Genomic DNA, 18,686 nt, shown 5'->3' on the forward strand with positions numbered 1-18,686 from the left:
CCAGTGGTATTAGCTGTGTGTTGATATTCAGATGGATGAGTGGAGAGTAAGGAAGAGACAAGACCCAAACACACCACACACACACACACACACCGACACCAACACACACACACACCGACACCAACACACACACACCACACCGACACACACACCCTTACAGCCCCTCAGCGCTCTCCTGTCCTCACAAGCTTGGTTTCCCCCTCTAATTGCTGCCATTCGTCTGTGTATGTGACATAGGGCTGCCACAGCGCCACCTGATGTCCCCTGTCAGTACAACAGTGTTTGCCACTACCTCAGTCACACCTCACCACCTACAGCAATCTACCATTTACTGTCTCACTGCAAGGTTGCCACCACGCACGCACGCGCACGCACGCACAGCTCTCATTTAACACACATATATGCACACACAGGAACACAATGAACAGAGTATTGTATATTGTCTAGTATTATTGTTATAATATGAGGGAAATTATCATTGTTAACGGTCATTAACCGCCAGATCAATCTAAATGAAAGTCCATTAACTCTGCTGATACGACGATGATTATTGTTTTTATACCGAAGGAAAACAAATGTCTGCTCTCATACAAACACAAAAACACACAAACACAGGCACAGGCAGACAGAAACTAAAGACAAACTCGCACACTGCTTCAATACACTGCAACCTCATACAACACTGATAAATATTTCCGTATTGGATTAAAACCAGTTCAGATATTTTAATCGCTCTCTCTGTCTATCTCTCTGTATCTCTAGCTCAGTGAATAGTCAAAGCAAAATGTATTTGAATGGTTAAACAACAACAGTTAATGTATCATCTATTATTATTTAAATCATATTCACATTAGAATGTGGTGATTAGTTACACTGCCTGGGTTCTATGTTCCTATAATAATCCTTTAAGTATTTAGTAATGTAGCAATTTATTTATATTTTATTTATATTCTACATCATCGTCTGCCAGTTTTACATCCAGCGCCAGACAATCTAGAATTTAATATGTCATCTTGTGTTGATTATAAATTACTGTTTCCATCCCAACCAATCAACTACAGCAATCTGCACCTAGCACAGACACCTTATCAATCAGAGGATCACACTGTCACACACACACGGACACATTTCTTCCGGCAAATGCAACCATCAGTCAGCTTCATCAAACTAACTCATCTATCTTACGGTCTGTCTGGAGCTAGGGAGGAACAGTTGTCCAACCTTAGCATTCGTCAGAATTACAGTCTGATATTAATAACACACAGAAATATTCATCTTGGAGGTAAACACTAAGCGGCTTAAAAAATCTGATTATTTTACAGGAATATCCTCACAGAGGACCTCAGGGGGTAATGAGGAGAACAGGAGGCTCTTTACAGAAAAAGTATGATTACTATGTTTGTGCATGCATGCGTGTGTGAGTAAAAAGGTAGGTTTGCCTAGGATCCCCCTCTCACTCGCTCTCTGTCCTATTCATATTTCACCTTCAATTTAATTGTTTCATCAGTCAGGGAGCTGCCTGCCGCAGCGATTCAATTAAGCTTTGTGATTGGCCCGCTGGCATTCTGAGGGGTCACGGAAAGGTTATAGAATTCAGTGGCACAAACGTGATTATGGCTCTGTAGCGTCTGATCAGAACCACTGTTTATCACAGAACACTGGAACTGGCTGGACCGTGGCTGGACCTGGCTGGCTGGTTGTCTGCCTAGTGGTTCTGGGTTGGAGGGGTTTACATGTTCACTGTTCAAAACACATTTTTACATGTTGTGGTAGTTTATATTGAACTCATAGGCACACACACACACACTCATTTGGTGGATATGGTACAGCCGAGGACCCAAATTACAGCTACTCAATGACGCTAAGAGCTGACGGACATTAAATCCTTTTTATATGCAGAGCGAATAGGCAATGTAACGACATCCACTCTCATGTCCCCAATACTACCTAGAGACGGGCAATATAATAAGGAAGCCATACAGAAAGAAGAACAAATGGATAAGTCTGACTAATATCCAGCTGTGTTTCTTGATACTATGGAGATACTGAATATGTTGCAATACAAACATGTACACTCTGCCCACCCTGCACACCAACAACATGAAGCATCTATCCATATCATCACTGGGGCCGAGCTCCCTGCCATCCAGGACCTCTATATACCAATATACCACGGCTAAGGGCTGTATTAAGAACAGCCCTTAGCCGTGGTATATTGGCCATGTACCACACCTCCTCGGGCCTTATGCTTAATTAGAACTGACTGACCCTGTATATAGTATGCTTACTTACTTTCTCCTGTTCTTCTTATTTCTAAATCTTGTGTGTTTTTGTTCTACCTTATATTATTTTTAGTATTACATTGTTATTGATTACTGCATTGTTGGGTTTTGAGCTCGCAAGAAAGGCATTTCACTGTACTTGTGCATGTGACATTAAAACTTGAAACATATGTTCTAACAACAGAGGATATTATTTTTGCATAAATAAAGGGTAATGTCTTCACAAGACATAATCTAATGCAAAGTGACTAGAAATAGTCATGATGCTTTCGTTTCCTGAGCCTGTTTTTGACAGCATTAGTGATGGCTTTGTGACGCATGCATGCACGAACACACACACACACACACACACACACACACACACACACACACACACACACACACACACACTCCTCCAAGGGGAGGTGAAATGTGAATAAAACATTAGCAGATTCATATTGGGAGAGATGCTTGTCAATCAAACTCCCCCCAAAAACACAAGCCATCAGGGAGGATTCAGAGATACTTTATTTAGGTCTGGTGTGTGTGTGTGCGTGCGTGCCTGCGTGAGACACGGCCAGTCGATGGGGCTGTTTGGCACTAGATTCCCCTGGCGTGGCCTAATTGACGGTGCGACGGCCAAATCCGTCCCCCTTTCCAACGCCTCCCTGTACTATATTCAATATGGCTATTTACATGGCCCGCGTCAGTGAGCAAACAAGCTCATTTAAAAGTTCACATGCTAATGTGTGACATTTAAAGCAAACTTTACACGGGGAAAGGACGCGCAACAATAGATTTTGATTCTTTTCTTGTCCGTGAATCTCATCAGGCATCTTCCATATTTATGAGCAGGAGAACGAAGGGACACCTTGGAGAGGAGAGGAGAGGAGAGGAGAGGAGCAGGGAGGGGATAGGAGAGGAGCAGGGAGGGGAGCAGTAGTGTGGTTTGGAGGGTGACAACACACATGTTGACAAACTAACAAGTTCTCTAGTACATCTGGAGTAGTGTGTGTGTATGTGTGTGTGTGTACCTGGCGCATAGTTTGCGTGTGTGAGCTCTGGACCTGATCCAGCTGAGACCGTAGCCGAGCCATGTCCTCTACCCTCAGCCTGCTTTCTCTCTGAGCCTCACACAGCCTCCTCTCCTGGGTCTGCAGCTAACACGAACACACACGCACACACACACGTACACGAGGTAGAAAGAGACAGATATTCAAACTACCTTTCCCTAACTCCAGCTCCAGCCCTATCTCTACCTACCTCTGATAGAAGAGTCTTCTCTCTCTGTCTGAGAGTCAGAATCTCCCTCCTCTGTCTCTCTCCCTCCTCCGTGACACTCTCCACCTGGAACAGACACAACAGAGACAGATAGGAACAATTGAAACACAGAGACCTGCTAAATTATTATGAGTAGTAAGGTATTTTTGGCAGAGATAGTGCATGTTAGCAGAGGTAAAATGTTGGAGAGAGAGAGAGAGAGAGAGAGAGAGAGAGAGAGAGAGAGAGAGAGAGAGAGACCACTGTATCACGCCTCCAGCCATCCTCACTCCACTACCCCCAGACATCGACCAGACCCAACCGAGACAGGACAGGGATGAGTGGAGCCCATCACACCCCATCTCCCCAGCCAGAACAGGGCTCTATCCCTCCCTGCTCTGTTCATTCACTATACCATGCTCCCACCATGATCCCGCCTATTGATTTCAGCTTAAGTAATGAGCCAGCTTATCCAAAAATCTTTAGCGTTTGGGCTCAAGTTAAGGGAGTCGATGGGGGCCATTTCCCTTTCTGAAAAGCACATGCAGGCTTTTTATGTACGGAGGGACAAGACAAATCCTGAAGCTGATAAATCAATAGGGCTTTCTGTCGATGGACACACACGCACACAGCTGACTAATGGTATTTTTTAAGGCAATTAAAGTGAGCTGTAAACATATGAAGGCCAATCAATGTGGATGTGGGTCTATTATCAGTGCTTTAACGCTGATATACTGTGTGTTTTAGTTTATTATCAGTGCTTTAACACTGAATTAGAAGAGGCTTTAAAAAGAGCAGCTAGGGGTCTAACTGAGGTGTGTTAAAGTCATTTATCTAGAACGGTAGAGACCTCAACATGATGGTACAACAGGACACTGTTCTACTGCACTGCCCCCTTCTGCCAGAACTCAAAGTGAATCCAAGCCAATGCATTGTAGAACTATACCAACGTTTATTTGTATTTTCTATTTCCAGGTTAATTCAATATTCACATCGGTAGAAAACATGGAAATGTAAATTGAAAATGTAAGGAAAACCAACTACGCCAGCTTAGTCCGCCGCTTTAGGCATTCCCTCGCTGTTCCCAGCTTTGCAAAAGGTGAGGAGCGCGTTGGTAAGACCAGCATACAGACAACAATTTCCCTAAGGTAATTGGTTCCATATTAATATATTCATTCAGCTATGATTCGTACATCAGCAAAAAAGCTTCCCCTTTGATGTTTCATGCTGTGCCCCCCTCGTACATTCACACACAACTGACCATATTCCCTCTCTATTCCCTCAGATATAAAACCGATGAAATTGACATTTTATATCTTGGGGGTGGGGGTGGGGGGGGGGGGGGGGGGGGGGGTTTACAACCTAAATCAGTAAAATATAAATAGATACTGAGACTTGGTCATGATGTGTGGAGCATGTAGATTGGCATGGTGATCGATTAGGCTTGGTTCAGAGGGTGGCTATAGGGGTGACTGGGAGACTGGCCATGCGGAAGACAAAAGCAGTGGAGTACGGAGCCCTGGAACCAGGTCAACACAACATCAATCCTTGAGAGTATGGCGGGGGTGGGGGTTCTACGAAGCTAAAATATGGAATTGTTTTAAGATGGTCATACCTGAAACATTGAATTTGGCCTTCCTGCTATTAGCCCATAGAAACGCATTGAATATTCATACATGGAAAAACAGATAGTCAAAAAATAAATCAAAAGGAAGTTTGTTTTAAAGTGTCTGAAGCACATTGAGGTCCTGGAGTGGCCTAGCCAGTCTCCAGACCTTAATCCCATAGAAAATCTGTGGAGGGAGCTGAAGGTTCGAGTTGCCAAACGTCAGCCTCGAAACCTTAATGACTTGGAGAAGATCTGCAAAGAGGAGTGGGACAAAATCCCTCCTGAGATGTGTGCAAACCTGGTGGCCAACTACAAGAAACGTCTGACCTCTGTGATTGCCAACAAGGGTTTTGCCATCAAGTACTAAGTCATGTTTTGCAGAGGGGTCAAATACTTATTTCCCTCATTAAAATGCAAATCAATTTATAAAATTTTTGACATGCGTTTTTCTGGATTTTTGTTGTTGTTATTCTGTCTCTCACTGTTCAAATAAACCTACCATTAAAATGATAGACTGATCATTTCTTTGTCAGTGGGCAAACGTACAAAATCAGCAGGGGATCAAATACTTTTTTCCCTCACTGTACTACCATATATACTTCCATAAATGTTTTAAACTGGTACCTGGCTACCTTTAGAGGAGTCTTGTGAGGCTTGACTCATCTTTCCATAGAGTGGTCATATTAGTTTGTAGGCCAAACCGTTTTCGAGATGTCTCCTGGTCTGTCAAATACTGCTGTACCCCGTAAACCCGGCCACCATGCAAAAAAACGGATATCTCTAGTTTAAACAGACAAATTTTTGCTGGGGATTTTTGTATTATGCTAATTCGATGTATGTGGGGGCGTGGTCATCGACTCTAGGGGGTTTTAACAGAGATAATATAACTAAGGCCCGATGCTAAAACAACCCATAGCCCCAAGGCACATGCTTTTTAGATCCCCCAAAATGCATTGGTTTAAAATATGGTAGTAGCTCCACCTTTCCCTCTGATAGGCTAGGTGGGATTTCTGCCGTTGCTTATAGGCCTAGCTATCTATCCAATCATTTGTGTCTAGGGGCTAAAAGCTGATTCTGGAAAGAGCCATGGACAAAGAAAAGGAAAAATAATGAGGCAATTTCAATTTCAAAGTTACATCATCCTAATAGAATGTCAAACAATTTCACCTGGGATCGAAAATACATCCCTTGACATTTTTCAGATAATTTAGTAATCAAAGTGATGTTTTTGTGGTATTTTGGTCAATGGACAAACAGTGACCTTACCTACATACGAATAGTGCATCACATTGGCTGGGTTTTGATGAACAAACAAGTTGAAGGTGTGTCAAGGCTTGACCCCTCACTGGCCAATCAAAATGTGCTCCAAATATGTGATTGCTTCAAGTTGTGTATTTAGGGTCTTTTATGTATTGCGTTGTCATCAACTCCAATTCAAATGTTAGTCCATTATAGCCTTGCTTGTTAAATAGCCTACAGAAACAAAATAACAAAATATAGGCCTATCGCATATTTGCTTAATATGTTGAACAGTAATTGCCTGGCTTCAATATGGAAATATGATGTTTACATAGCATTCACACTAATATGGGCCTACTGTAAAATACATTATGTCTGAGTCATGGACATGCGTAATGTTGTCAATAAGCAAGATTTAATTCACTATTGATAAGACCTAAAAAGACAGTGAATAATTCTAATAAAATTATAATAAAATGAAACAACAACTTGTTTGAAATAGGCTATGTCTAAATACAGTTACATGCACCATAATTGCTCCCCGTGGGCATATAATATCAGGCCTAAAACAACGTAGACTATGGAGGGTTTTACGCACATCCAAACTTTTCACATGAGCTGGAGAAAGATCTAATATAAAGAGAAAGGGGGAATGTCCACTCACCGTTACTGCTCCGAAATATACACGGTGTACAAAACATTATGAACTCTTTCCATGACATAGACTGACTAGGTGAATCCAGCTGAAAGCTATGATCCCTTATTGATGTTAAATCAACTTCAATCAGTGTAGATGGGGAGGAGACAGGTTAAATAATGATTTTCAAGCCTTGAGACATGGATTGTGCATGTGTGCCATTCAGAGGGGGAATGGGCAAGACAAAAGAAAGTGCCCCTTGAATGGGTATGGTAGTAGGTGCCAGGCGCACCGATTTGTGTCAAGAACTGCAACGTTGCTGGGTTTTTCACGCTCAACAGTTTCCTGTGTTTATCCAGAATGGTCCACCACCCAAAGGACATCCAGCCAACTTGACACAACTGTGGGAAGCATTAGAGTCAACATGGGCCAGAATCCCTGTGGAACACTTGACACCTTGTAGAGTCCATTCCCCGACGAATTGAGGCTGTTCTGAGGGCAAAAGGAGGGGATGCAACTTAATATTAGGAAGGTGTTCTTAATGTTTTGTACACTCAGTGTATATAGCTATAGTCTATAATCGCCGTTGATATGGCCAGTACGTCTAGTGACTATCCCACGTGAAAGGTAAACAAACAGGCAAATATAGCCTACAAGCGGATTCAGCACCACGGACAGCGATCTGAATTCCCGCGATTTGACAGGTCCAACAGAGGAAGGTGGAAGATGCATATTTTGTCAACATTATGAACAAAAAACAATAAGCAGTTTTAAAAAAATAACTTAATGTTCCTAAACAGACTTCCTACAGTGACTGACACCTTTCATGCAATGGGCATCGCACATAATGAGTCCAAACATTTCACAGAAGCTGGACAAAAATAATGTCCAATGTAAATAAAAACCAGGAATGTCTGTTGACTGTTTTGCTGCTCGGGAAATGTTTATAAAACATTGGTGATGTACATAAGGCTACTGTATGTGCCTCCGCTGGCAAAATCAATGCCATAACCAATTGCGTTACAGCTAAGACCAGGTTATTATTATTTATTTTTATATTTATTGAATATTTAAAACAACTACATCACATTAGTCATCTAACAGACTCCCATCCAGAGCGACACACAGAAGCAACAATGTAGCTCAATTGGTAGAGCATGGCGCTTGTAACGCCAGGGTAGTGGGTTCGATACCCGGGATCACCCATACGTAAAAATGTATGCACACGTGACTGTAAGTCGCTTTGGATAAAAGCGTCTGCTAAATGGCATATTATTATATTATAATGCAAAAAACAAAAGACATCAAGGACAACAACAATCATAACAGCAAGGCCAACTGAATATGTTTGAGTGCATGTATGGCACTATTTACATGTGTTGTGTCCGTGTATGTGCACATGTGCACATTTGAATGAGAGTGTGTGTATATGCATGTGTACAAACACCTGCACGGCATCAGCCTCAGGCAAACGGGCATGAGCTGTAACAACACTGCCCGTCAGTGTCATTCAAACTTACTTTTTGTTATGTTTTATTTTGACTTAATTTTTTTTTACTTTTATCTTTGACGTCATTCTATCCCACGCCCAGCAACTCCACTCCCACTTGTCTCCAGTTCCACATCCCAACCCTCAGCTTCCTTCAGCCCATCCCACCTATCTCTGCTGGCCACCCTCTTCAGATTTCTAATCGCCAGATATCTTTCAACTATGCTGTGATGTTTAACATACAATTTCAATCTATCTAATCAAATAGAATCCACAGATTGCGAGTTGAAGATAAATAATTTTACTAAGAGTATTATAATATTAGTATTTGACTGACCCGGTCTCTCCAGATCTCCAACAGTACTATTTCTAGGGTCAATTTTAGATCAATGTTATGCATTTTCAGCCATTCCTGAACCTGAGACCAGAAACAGGCTACATGAGGGCAATACCAAAATTAATGGTCTATTGATTCTGTATCCTCACAACAAAATCTGCAGAGCTTCGATGATTGTATGCCCCAAATATTCAACATTTTGTTGGTGGCAAGAATTCTATATAATAATTTCGAAGTCACGAAGTCTTGAATCTTGCGTCGTTTTACAGTGGGGGAAAAAAGTATTTAGTCAGCCACCAATTGTGCAAGTTCTCCCACTTAAAAAGATGAGAGAGGCCTGTAATTTTCATCATAGGTACACGTCAACTATGACAGACAAATTGAGAAAAAAAATCCAGAAAATCACATTGTAGGATTTTTTATGAATTTATTTGCAAATTATGGTGGAAAATAAGTATTTGGTCACCTACAAACAAGAAAGATTTCTGGCTCTCACAGACCTGTAACTTCTTATTTAAGAGGCTCCTCTGTCCTCCACTCGTTACCTGTATTAATGGCACCTGTTTGAACTTGTTATCAGTATAATAGACACCTGTCCACAACCTCAAACAGTCACACTCCAAACTCCACTATGGCCAAGACCAAAGAGCTGTCAAAGGACACCAGAAACAAAATTGTAGACCTGCACCAGGCTGGGAAGACTGAATCTGCAATAGGTAAGCAGCTTGGTTTGAAGAAATCAACTGTGGGAGCAATTATTAGGAAATGGAAAACATACAAGACCACTGATAATCTCCCTCGATCTGGGACTCCACGCAAGATCTCACCCCGTGGGGTCAAAATGATCACAAGAACAGTGAGCAAAAATCCCAGAACCACACGGGGGGACCTAGTGAATGACCTGCAGAGAGCTGGGACCAAAGTAACAAAGACTACCATCAGTAACACACTACGCCGCCAGGGACTCAAATCCTGCAGTGCCAGACGTGTCCCCCTGCTTAAGCCAGTACATGTCCAGGCCCGTCTGAAGTTTGCTAGAGTGCATTTGGATGATCCAGAAGAGGATTGGGAGAATGTCATATGGTCAGATGAAACCAAAATAGAACTTTTTGGTAAAAACTCAACTCGTCGTGTTTGGAGGACAAAGAATGCTGAGTTGCATCCAAAGAACACCATTCCCAATTTGAAGCATGGGGGTGGAAACATCATGCTTTGGGGCTGTTTTTCTGCAAAGGGACCAGGACGACTGATCCGTGTAAAGGAAAGAATGAATGGGGCCATGTATCGTGAGATTTTGAGTGAAAACCTCCTTCCATCAGCATGACAATGATCCCAAACACACCGCCCGGGCAACGAAGGAGTGGCTTCGTAAGAAGCATTTCAAGGTCCTGGAGTGGCCTAGCCAGTCTCCAGATCTCAACCCCATAGAAAATCTTTGGAGGGAGTTGAAAGTCTGTGTTGCCCAGCGACAGCCCCAAAACATCACTGCTCTAGAGGAGATCTGCATGGAGGAATGGGCCAAAATACCAGCAACAGTGTGTGAAAACCTTGTGAAGACTTACAGAAAACGTTTGACCTGTGTCATTGCCAACAAAGGGTATATAACAAAGTATTGAGAAACTTTTGTTATTGACCAAATACTTATTTTCCACCATAATTTGCAAATAAATTGATAAAAATTCCTACAATGTGATTTGATGTTAGACAGGTAACTTGACGAACCTGGCGTAAGGGATGGGAAATGCCAGTGTGCCAGTTTTTACATAACGAAATTGCAAACTAACGTGCGTTTGACACTTGAGCCTCCTTACTGGCAGCTGAAATTAGAGCCCTCAGTTTAGTTAATGTCATAAATAGCATGAAATAAAGGAAAGTGCATAGAAATACAGCATCATTACTTTTTTCTACCTAGATAGGAACATGTTAACTTAATCTAGTTTACAGCCAGGTCAGGTAATTGTGTGTGTGTATGTGTCTAATCTCCCGAGTGGCGTCTCCCGAGTGGCGCAGTGGTCTAAGGCACTGCATGGCAGTGCTAGCTGTGCCACTAGAGATCCTGGTTCGAGTCCAGGCTCTGTCGCAGCCGGCTGCAACCGGGAGACCCATGGGCGGCGCACAATTGGTCCAGCGTCGTCCAAGGTAGGGGAGGGTTTGGCCGGTAGGGATGTGGGTTTGTTTCCCACGGGGGGCCAGTATGAAAAAATTAATAAATAAAAAGTATGCATTCACTCACTGTATGTCGCTCTGGATAAGAGTGTCTGCTAAATGACTAAAATGTCAAATGTATGTAATCTGGGTTAAATCAGTTTACCTAATAAGAGAAGGGCACACAACAGCTGACTCAGCGATTAGCATGTAGCATTAGCGCTGTAGGTAGCAAAGCATGCTAGCATCCTGTGCTAGTCCCTTCCTTTAAACATGCAGTTGTTGTAGTTAGCATTCAGTGCTAGCATAGAACACTATAACGTCCCAGTCAAACTAAAGGCACTCTCTTTCATTAGTGCATTAGCTCAGCTAATGGCTAGGCTAATGTTTATGCTAAGCAGAGAAAGGTGAGGACTTCACTTAAGAAATTGGATTAACTCTGCAAAGTACTAAAGACAAAGCAACTGTTTTATCACAAAAGTTGGTTGAGAACTGAGAAATAGTTGCAGGGAGAGGAGATGGGTGGAATGAGCCAATTGGAAGTGGGAGATGATCAGGTGACCAAAGACTGTGACCTAAAATGTTGTGCATGGTGGTGCAGGAATGAAGCACTAGGAAGCAGCATTTACAGAACCATGTGAGTGGGCTTCTCTTTCTTTGTCCTCACTGTTTTGGCCAAAAAACAGTTTCCAAAGTCAATTAGGCTACATTACAGTGGATGCATATACATGGTTTGGATCCTTGGATGTGCAAATCACCCAGCTGCTGTTCGATGACGATGATTGTAACCATGATATCATCTGATTCTAATGATGAACTCTTCCACACACTATAAAACTACCCACAGCAGAGCAGTAAACTCCCCTCGTCTTTAACATTGACCGCACTTTACTGCATAACCCATCCATCTGCACAACCAGACACACAGTCAAAACCAATACATATCTACAACGCACTCTGCAACGACACACCCCAAACACACGCAGAGACAGAGTTGTAAATTAAGAGAGCTTTAGGATTGACTTTGTGAGGGTGGTGGTTGCAGATAGGAGGAGTTTTCCTGTCAGACATAAATCTGTGGTGGTTCTTCATCTATCCTACTCTTTCTCTCTCTCTGCATCTGTCCTGCTGCTGCTAACTGGAGCCTGAACACACTGTCTGTCTTTCATATGGGCAGAGACTAAGGAACGCCCTAGCTGACTAAACTAAAGGAAACCCATTGCACTATTAGAGGGGAAGTGTCCTTGGTCTTCAAATAAACAGACACCACTACAGCCATATTGAATGTCCCAGTGCACACACAGTAACGTCTGTCCCTCTCCACTCACATCTTACTCAGCAGTGACGCACAAGTACGCGCACACACACACACACACACACACACACACACACACACACACACAAACACACACACACACACACACACACACACACAGATAGAGAGAGAGGGCTGGAAATCAAACATGAAACCCTTTTGAGAGACCTCATTCATAGCCTCATTTGCATATTTAATTAGGCTCCTCGTTACGGGATAAGTAGCGTTTATTCAATTTGCTGAGTCTCGTTTGCTGGCACACGTTCAATGAAACCCCAGCAAAGACAAGCTGGCACTGAAGAGAGGAGGAGCAGAGAAGGGAGAAAAATGAACTGCCATTCTTTCATCAACAGCTGTCCACCTTCAGGTGGCTTCTCACCATGCATGCACCAGCTGTCCACCATCAGGTGGCTTCTCACCATGCATGCACACATTCACTGGCTCTTCAGTCACTCATTATCATTAACATGATGAGCTCTATGCAGTGACAGCTTGTGATTCTCTCTCTCTCTCTTTCTCACTTTCTCTCTCTCATCGTGTGTGAGAGGGCTCTTTAATCCCTCATCATCATTAGGCCAGTTTAGCATAATTAGCATCGTTAGCCAGATGAGCTGTGTAGTGCCAGGCTGTGCCAGCCTCCGTCTCGCTCTCTCTCTTTCTGCCATGGTTTCCAAGTCATTTTGCAACAGACATTGGCCATTAAAAAGACAAGAAAAAGTATTTAAAAATCTGTATGCTCAGAACATAGGCCTAACTATTGCTTCAGTGCCTATACAACACTTATGTTATTTCAAGGATTTTGTGTGAATTTATAATAATTTACCCTACATAATTCTACATAATCCTACATACATCATGCATAATTCTATGCATAGAGGCTGGTGTTAAAACCACAAGTGGGTTAGATTCAGTATGTATATTGGATAGATACAAATCAGAAGGCGGGTCACAAACGGCCCCAGGGCCAGACGTTGAGACCCCATGCTCTCAGTCAGCTCAACTAGACACCTTCTCAAAGCATCAACACACCAGTGACCACTCCTGCCTCTGTACAACACACAACACACTACCACAACACACTACCACAGCACACGAGTAGGACAAAAACTAGAGCTCTGCTCTATTCAGTGAAATTAAACATGCTCTCATCAGCCGCAGGGAAGCGAGCCGAGCAATGCATTATTCATCTGTACTTCACAAAGGAACATTAATCAATTATGAAGATATGAAGAGCGGTAAGTAGGAGACGGAAGACAAGGCCAGCAGTATTAATATGCGGCTGCATCGTGAGGCTAACGCTTTCCTCACCAATCAATACTTTGTAGATTCATTTTGAGCGGTTGTGCTAAGATGAGGGGGTGGGGGGGGGGTACGTCTGAGGTCTGAATTAACATGAATGACCCGTTTCTTTTCTGCTTGTTTTTGTCGTTTACTGTATTGTGTCTTGGTTTACACAACGGAGGAGAAAGGCGGGAGACCTTCAACAGGAGAAAAGGAGAAGTATGAAGTATGTGGTTGAACATCATACAAATGAAGAGGAGAGAGATAAAGAAAATGTGTTTTTTTTGGGAGAGAGAGACAAATACATTGACAAAAGAGACAGAAAGAGTGACAGTGAAGTTTGAGTATTGAATTTTGATAATGAAATATCTCCTCTTCAAGCAAGATGAAATCCGAAATGTCACTACACACTTCAAAATCACTTGTTATGGCCAATCCTTATTCATGAACCCAACTGCCGGATGATAACCAATCTTTATATAAAGTGCATCCATCCTAAGCTAGGCTAAATAGAAGGAAGGCTTTCTATCCACACCAGAAGTGGCTAAATCTGATTCACCTAACCAACTATAAGGCAGGGAGTTTTCTGACAAATGTTTTTTGGGGTGGCTTAAGTCCAAAGAGTGTAATATTTTGTATTTATTTATTCATTTTTGGGATGGAGAAACTTCAACTTAAAAGACTAAAACTAGATAATGGATCAGGACTTATATATTTTTCAATAATATAATCTTTGAGAACTAACAATGACCAAAATAAAAGCTTGACAGTCAAGAAGAATTGTAAATTCCAAAAACAATTAATTAAATCATATTTGCCTTGAAGTCTCAAGTAGAGTCTAGTGATTCAAATTGAGATAATGCTCTTATAAAACTAAGAGAACTGATGGGCTAATTTCACTAACGCCATATAAGGAAACGTTTACGGGTTGTTGTTTGAATCATTTAAAAACCACTAGGCCTTGTACTTACATAAGGTTGTGAGGCATCCTGTGCCTACACAGTGTAGATGTAGATATTAAACAAAGAACAGGAAGTAAAAACATAGAAGTCCAGCCAACCATGTCCTGCCTTCTTACATGATGATGCAGCAACATTATACTGTATACTGTTATGACACTTAGTGTCTAACCCTTGACATTGAGTGTCTAACCTTATGACATTGAGTGTGTACGTGGCTGACCAAGAGGTAGAGAAGGTATTGTGAGTCATGCCAAGGTTGTGATCTGGCCATATTAGAATAGAATACAAGTGTAGTGATTTCTGAACAACAAATGTGATTTAACCACTAACCCTAGTCTTAACCTTAACTACCCTGACCTTAGAACTAACAATAGTTAACAGGACAAATACCAAGAGAGAGGAAAGAGAGACAGAATGAAAGAGTGAATGAACGAGAGAGAATTGAAAGAGAGGGAGAGAGTAGTTATAAAGATTGCACCCTATTGGAAGTACGTTGCCTATGTTTTCACATTGTATATTCATTTAAGCAGAAGCATGCTAATATTCCTAATGACATTTTTATTTATTTTTATTTTACCTTTATTTAACTAGGCAAGTCAGTTAAGAACAAATTCTTATTTACAATGATGGCCTACACCGGCCAAACCCAGACGATGCTGGGCCAATTGTGCCCCGCCCTATGGGACTCCCAATCACGGCCGGTTGTGATAGAGCCTGGAATCTAACCAGGGGGTCTGTAGTGACGCCTCAAGCACTGAGATGCAGTGCCTTAGACCACTGCGCCACTCGGGAGCCCATTGCTGTCCATGACTGGGTGTGATGGTGATTATTCCATTACATAGCCCATTAAGGGAGGGGATCATGAAAAATGCATAGAATGTGTGAGTGAAGGTATATGGGACATTAACCACATTGTAGGGAGAAAGATGGAGAGCGAATGAGAGAGGAAGGGGGAAGAGAAAGACAGAGCCCCCACATTAACTGGGCCATATGGTTGAAAGACTCCTCATCCCTCAGGTCACCTCAGGGCCATACCGTTGCCCCAAGACACTGAACTAAGGTCAGTTTATCATTTTTCTGCCTAATGTTTAAGGATAGGACTGAGGGATGGTAAGCTGATCCAATATCTGTGCCTAAGGGTACCAATCTTATCTACCTCACCCCTTACCTCAGCATTCAAATTGGATGCCTTCTCCTCCCATTCCTTCCTGGCAAGGGCCCAGGCCTCTCTCTGTTCCTCCTCTCTCTTCTTCCACTTCTCCTCTCTCTTACGCTGCTTCTCTTTCCATTCGTCTTCCTCCCTCTTCCTCTCCAGCTCTCTCTGTCTGTGTTCTTCCTCCCTCTTCCTCCACTCCTCTTCTGCTTTCCTCTGTTGCGCCTCCTGTTTCTTCACCTCCTCTAGCTGTCTCACCCTATCCTTCTGTTTGGAAAGCTGAGGGGAAACCAGACAGAAATGCTCACATTTTCTATAAGAACATACGTTTGTGGATGTGTACGTTCCTGATTTGCACGTGTTAACCCTTCACCTGTGTGTGTGTGTCCGGCCCCTCCTCTTGCAGTAGCTGTATCTCTGTGTGTAGCTTGGTGATGGTGATGTCTCTCTCAGTGATCTCTGCTACCTTCTCTCTCTGGGGGGACAGTAAAGCACACACCTGGCGCTGAAGATCACTACCCTGGAGCGGCTAAGAGAGGAGACACGGGTTAACGCAACACAACACACATACACAACTAACAAGGTAGGTATTTACAGTATTCACACCCCTTGACTTTTTCCACATTTTCTTGTGTTACAGCCTGAATTTAAAATTGATTAAATTGAGATGTGTCACTGGCCTACACACAATACCCTATAATGTCAACGTGGAATTATGTTTTTAGACATTTTTACAAATTAATAAAAAATGAAAAGCTGAAATATCTTGTGTTAATAAGTATTTAACCCTTTTGTTATGGCAGGCCTAAATAAGTTCAGGAGTAAAATTTGCTTAACAAGTCGCATAATAAATTGCATGGACTCATTCTGTGTGCAATAATAGTGTTTAACATGATTTTTGAATGACTACCTCATCTCTGTATCCCACACACACAATTATCTGTAAGGTCCCTCAGTCGAGCAGTGAAACACAAATTCAACCACAAAGACCAGGGAGACCAAAGCCTCACAAAGGGCACCTATTGGTAGAAGGGCACCTATTGGTAGATGGGTAAAAAAAAAAAAAGGTAACAGACATTGAATATCCCTTTGAGCACGGTGAAGTTATTAATTACACTTTGTTTTCACCGGATTTGAGGCCAATGGTGACTTTAAAACAGTTACAGAGTTTAATGGGTGATAGGAGAAAACTGAGGATGGATCAACAACATTGTAGTTACTCTACAATACTAACCTAATTGACAGAGTGAAAAGAAGGAAGCCTGTACAGAATACAAATATTCCTGTTTGCAACAAGGCACTAAAGTAATACTGCAAAAAATGTGGCAAAGCAATTCACTTTTTGTCCTGAATACAACGTGTTATCTTTGGGGCAAATCCAATTAAACACATTACTGAATACCACTCACCATATTTTCAAGCATAGTGGTGTTGTTATGTTATACGTATGCTTGTAATTGTTAAGGACTGGGGAGTTTTGTAGGATAAAAAAATAAACGGATTGGAGCTAAATCCTAGAGGAAAACCTAGTTCAGTCTGCTTTCTAGCAGACACTGGGAGATTAATTCACCTTTCAGCAGGACAATAACCTAAAACACAAGGCCAAATCTACACTGGAGTTACTTACCAAGAAGACAGTGAATGTTCCTGAGTGGCCTAGATACAGTTTTGACTTAAAATCGGCTTGAAAATCTTTGGCAAGACTTGAAAATGGCTGTCTAGCAATGATCAACAACCATCTTGACAGAGCTTGAAGAATTTTGAAAAGAATAACGTGCAAATATTGTACAAGCCAGGTGTGCAAAGCTCTTAGAGACTTACCCAGAAAGACTCACAGCTGTAATCGCTACCAAAGGTGATTCTAACATGTATTGACTCAGGGGCGTGAATACGTATGTAAATTAGATATTTCTGTATTTCATTTTCAATAAATTTGCAAAAAAAGGTCTAAAAACATGTTTTCACTTTGTCATTCTGGGGTATTGTGTGCAGATGGGTGAGATGTTTTATTTATTTAATCCATTTTAAATTCAGGCTGTAACAAAACAAAATTTGGAATAAGTCAAGGGGTATGAATACTTTCTGAAGGCAGATGTACCATAAGTGTTACGTGTGTGTGTGTGTGCCCGCACATGTGTGTGTTTAGTGTGTTAGCGCTAGCCCCATGCAGTTAAACAGCAGTGGGTGTAATCTCGTGACACTTCATAAGGAGGTGTGGGAAAGCTGTAAAACTCCCTGGTTTAATTTGGGCGGCCATTTTGTAACCTGGGGGCTGGACATGTAAGTCATTCATCACATGCTGAGCACACGCTTTAACACACAACACATGTAGCGCTGCTGGCTACACCGCCACAGCAATATCGTAAAAACTACTACATCCAAGAAAAAATACTACAACAACAAAACCTTTCCATCCACGGTATCAAGGAATAAGTAATTAAAAAGATGAGAAGAAACACGTTCAAAATGTGCTTCCTCTCTTCTCTGTATCTCCTCCCTACCCCAGTCTCGGTGTGTGTGTGTGTGTGTGTGTGTGAGAGAGACTCTCTCCTCCATACCTCTGTTTTGTTGAGTGTGTTATTCTCCAGTTGGAAGGTCTTGATGTCTCTCTCCAGACTGAGGATAGTTCTGTCTCTAGTCCTCAGCTGGATCCTCAGATCCTCTACCTCAGGGTTCGAAGGGCTGCAGCAGAGAGACATACAGGTATGTTGACTTCAAAATGGGATTTACTAAATCATTTCAAAAGCAATACAGGCACAGATATGGTTATCCTCAGACAGATCTGTCAGTTAACTACTATTTTTAGAACTTAAATCCAATGTTAAACACACATACACACACAAACTCAGTTGGGAGGTGCCTGTGAGCTCGACAGCTGTCAGAGGTGTCAGCATTGGGAGAAGACCGACAGAGGATCTCACAGCACTCTCCCAAAGTCACCAAGCTTATATCAAATTTGGATGTTTCAATATTTCTAAAGTTGTACAAGCAGAGAAAT

The 18,686-nt window shown here is 42.1% G+C and overlaps 1 protein-coding gene across 8 annotated transcripts in view; it reads right to left on the reverse strand.

The window, feature by feature from the left end:
* The window catches only part of LOC311109444 (uncharacterized protein), a 123,408-nt gene that overhangs the window by 85,786 nt on the left and 18,936 nt on the right, over positions 1-18,686 (reverse strand). For 7 of the 8 annotated variants that reach the window (XM_084152337.1, XM_084152336.1, XM_084152340.1 and 4 more), the window contains 5 exons: positions 18,247-18,370; positions 16,062-16,217; positions 15,704-15,967; positions 3,525-3,608; positions 3,296-3,421 (listed from right to left, as the gene is read on the reverse strand). In XM_084152337.1, the coding sequence (XP_084008463.1) occupies positions 3,296-3,421; positions 3,525-3,608; positions 15,704-15,967; positions 16,062-16,217; positions 18,247-18,370 (754 nt within the window). The remainder of the gene's footprint in view (positions 1-3,295; positions 3,422-3,524; positions 3,609-15,703; positions 15,968-16,061; positions 16,218-18,246; positions 18,371-18,686) is intronic. The other variant, XM_084152338.1, reaches the window with a different exon arrangement.

The sequence above is a fragment of the Coregonus lavaretus genome, assembly GCF_964263955.1.
Source record: "Coregonus lavaretus genome assembly, chromosome: 34".
Lineage (NCBI taxonomy): Eukaryota > Metazoa > Chordata > Actinopteri > Salmoniformes > Salmonidae > Coregonus > Coregonus lavaretus.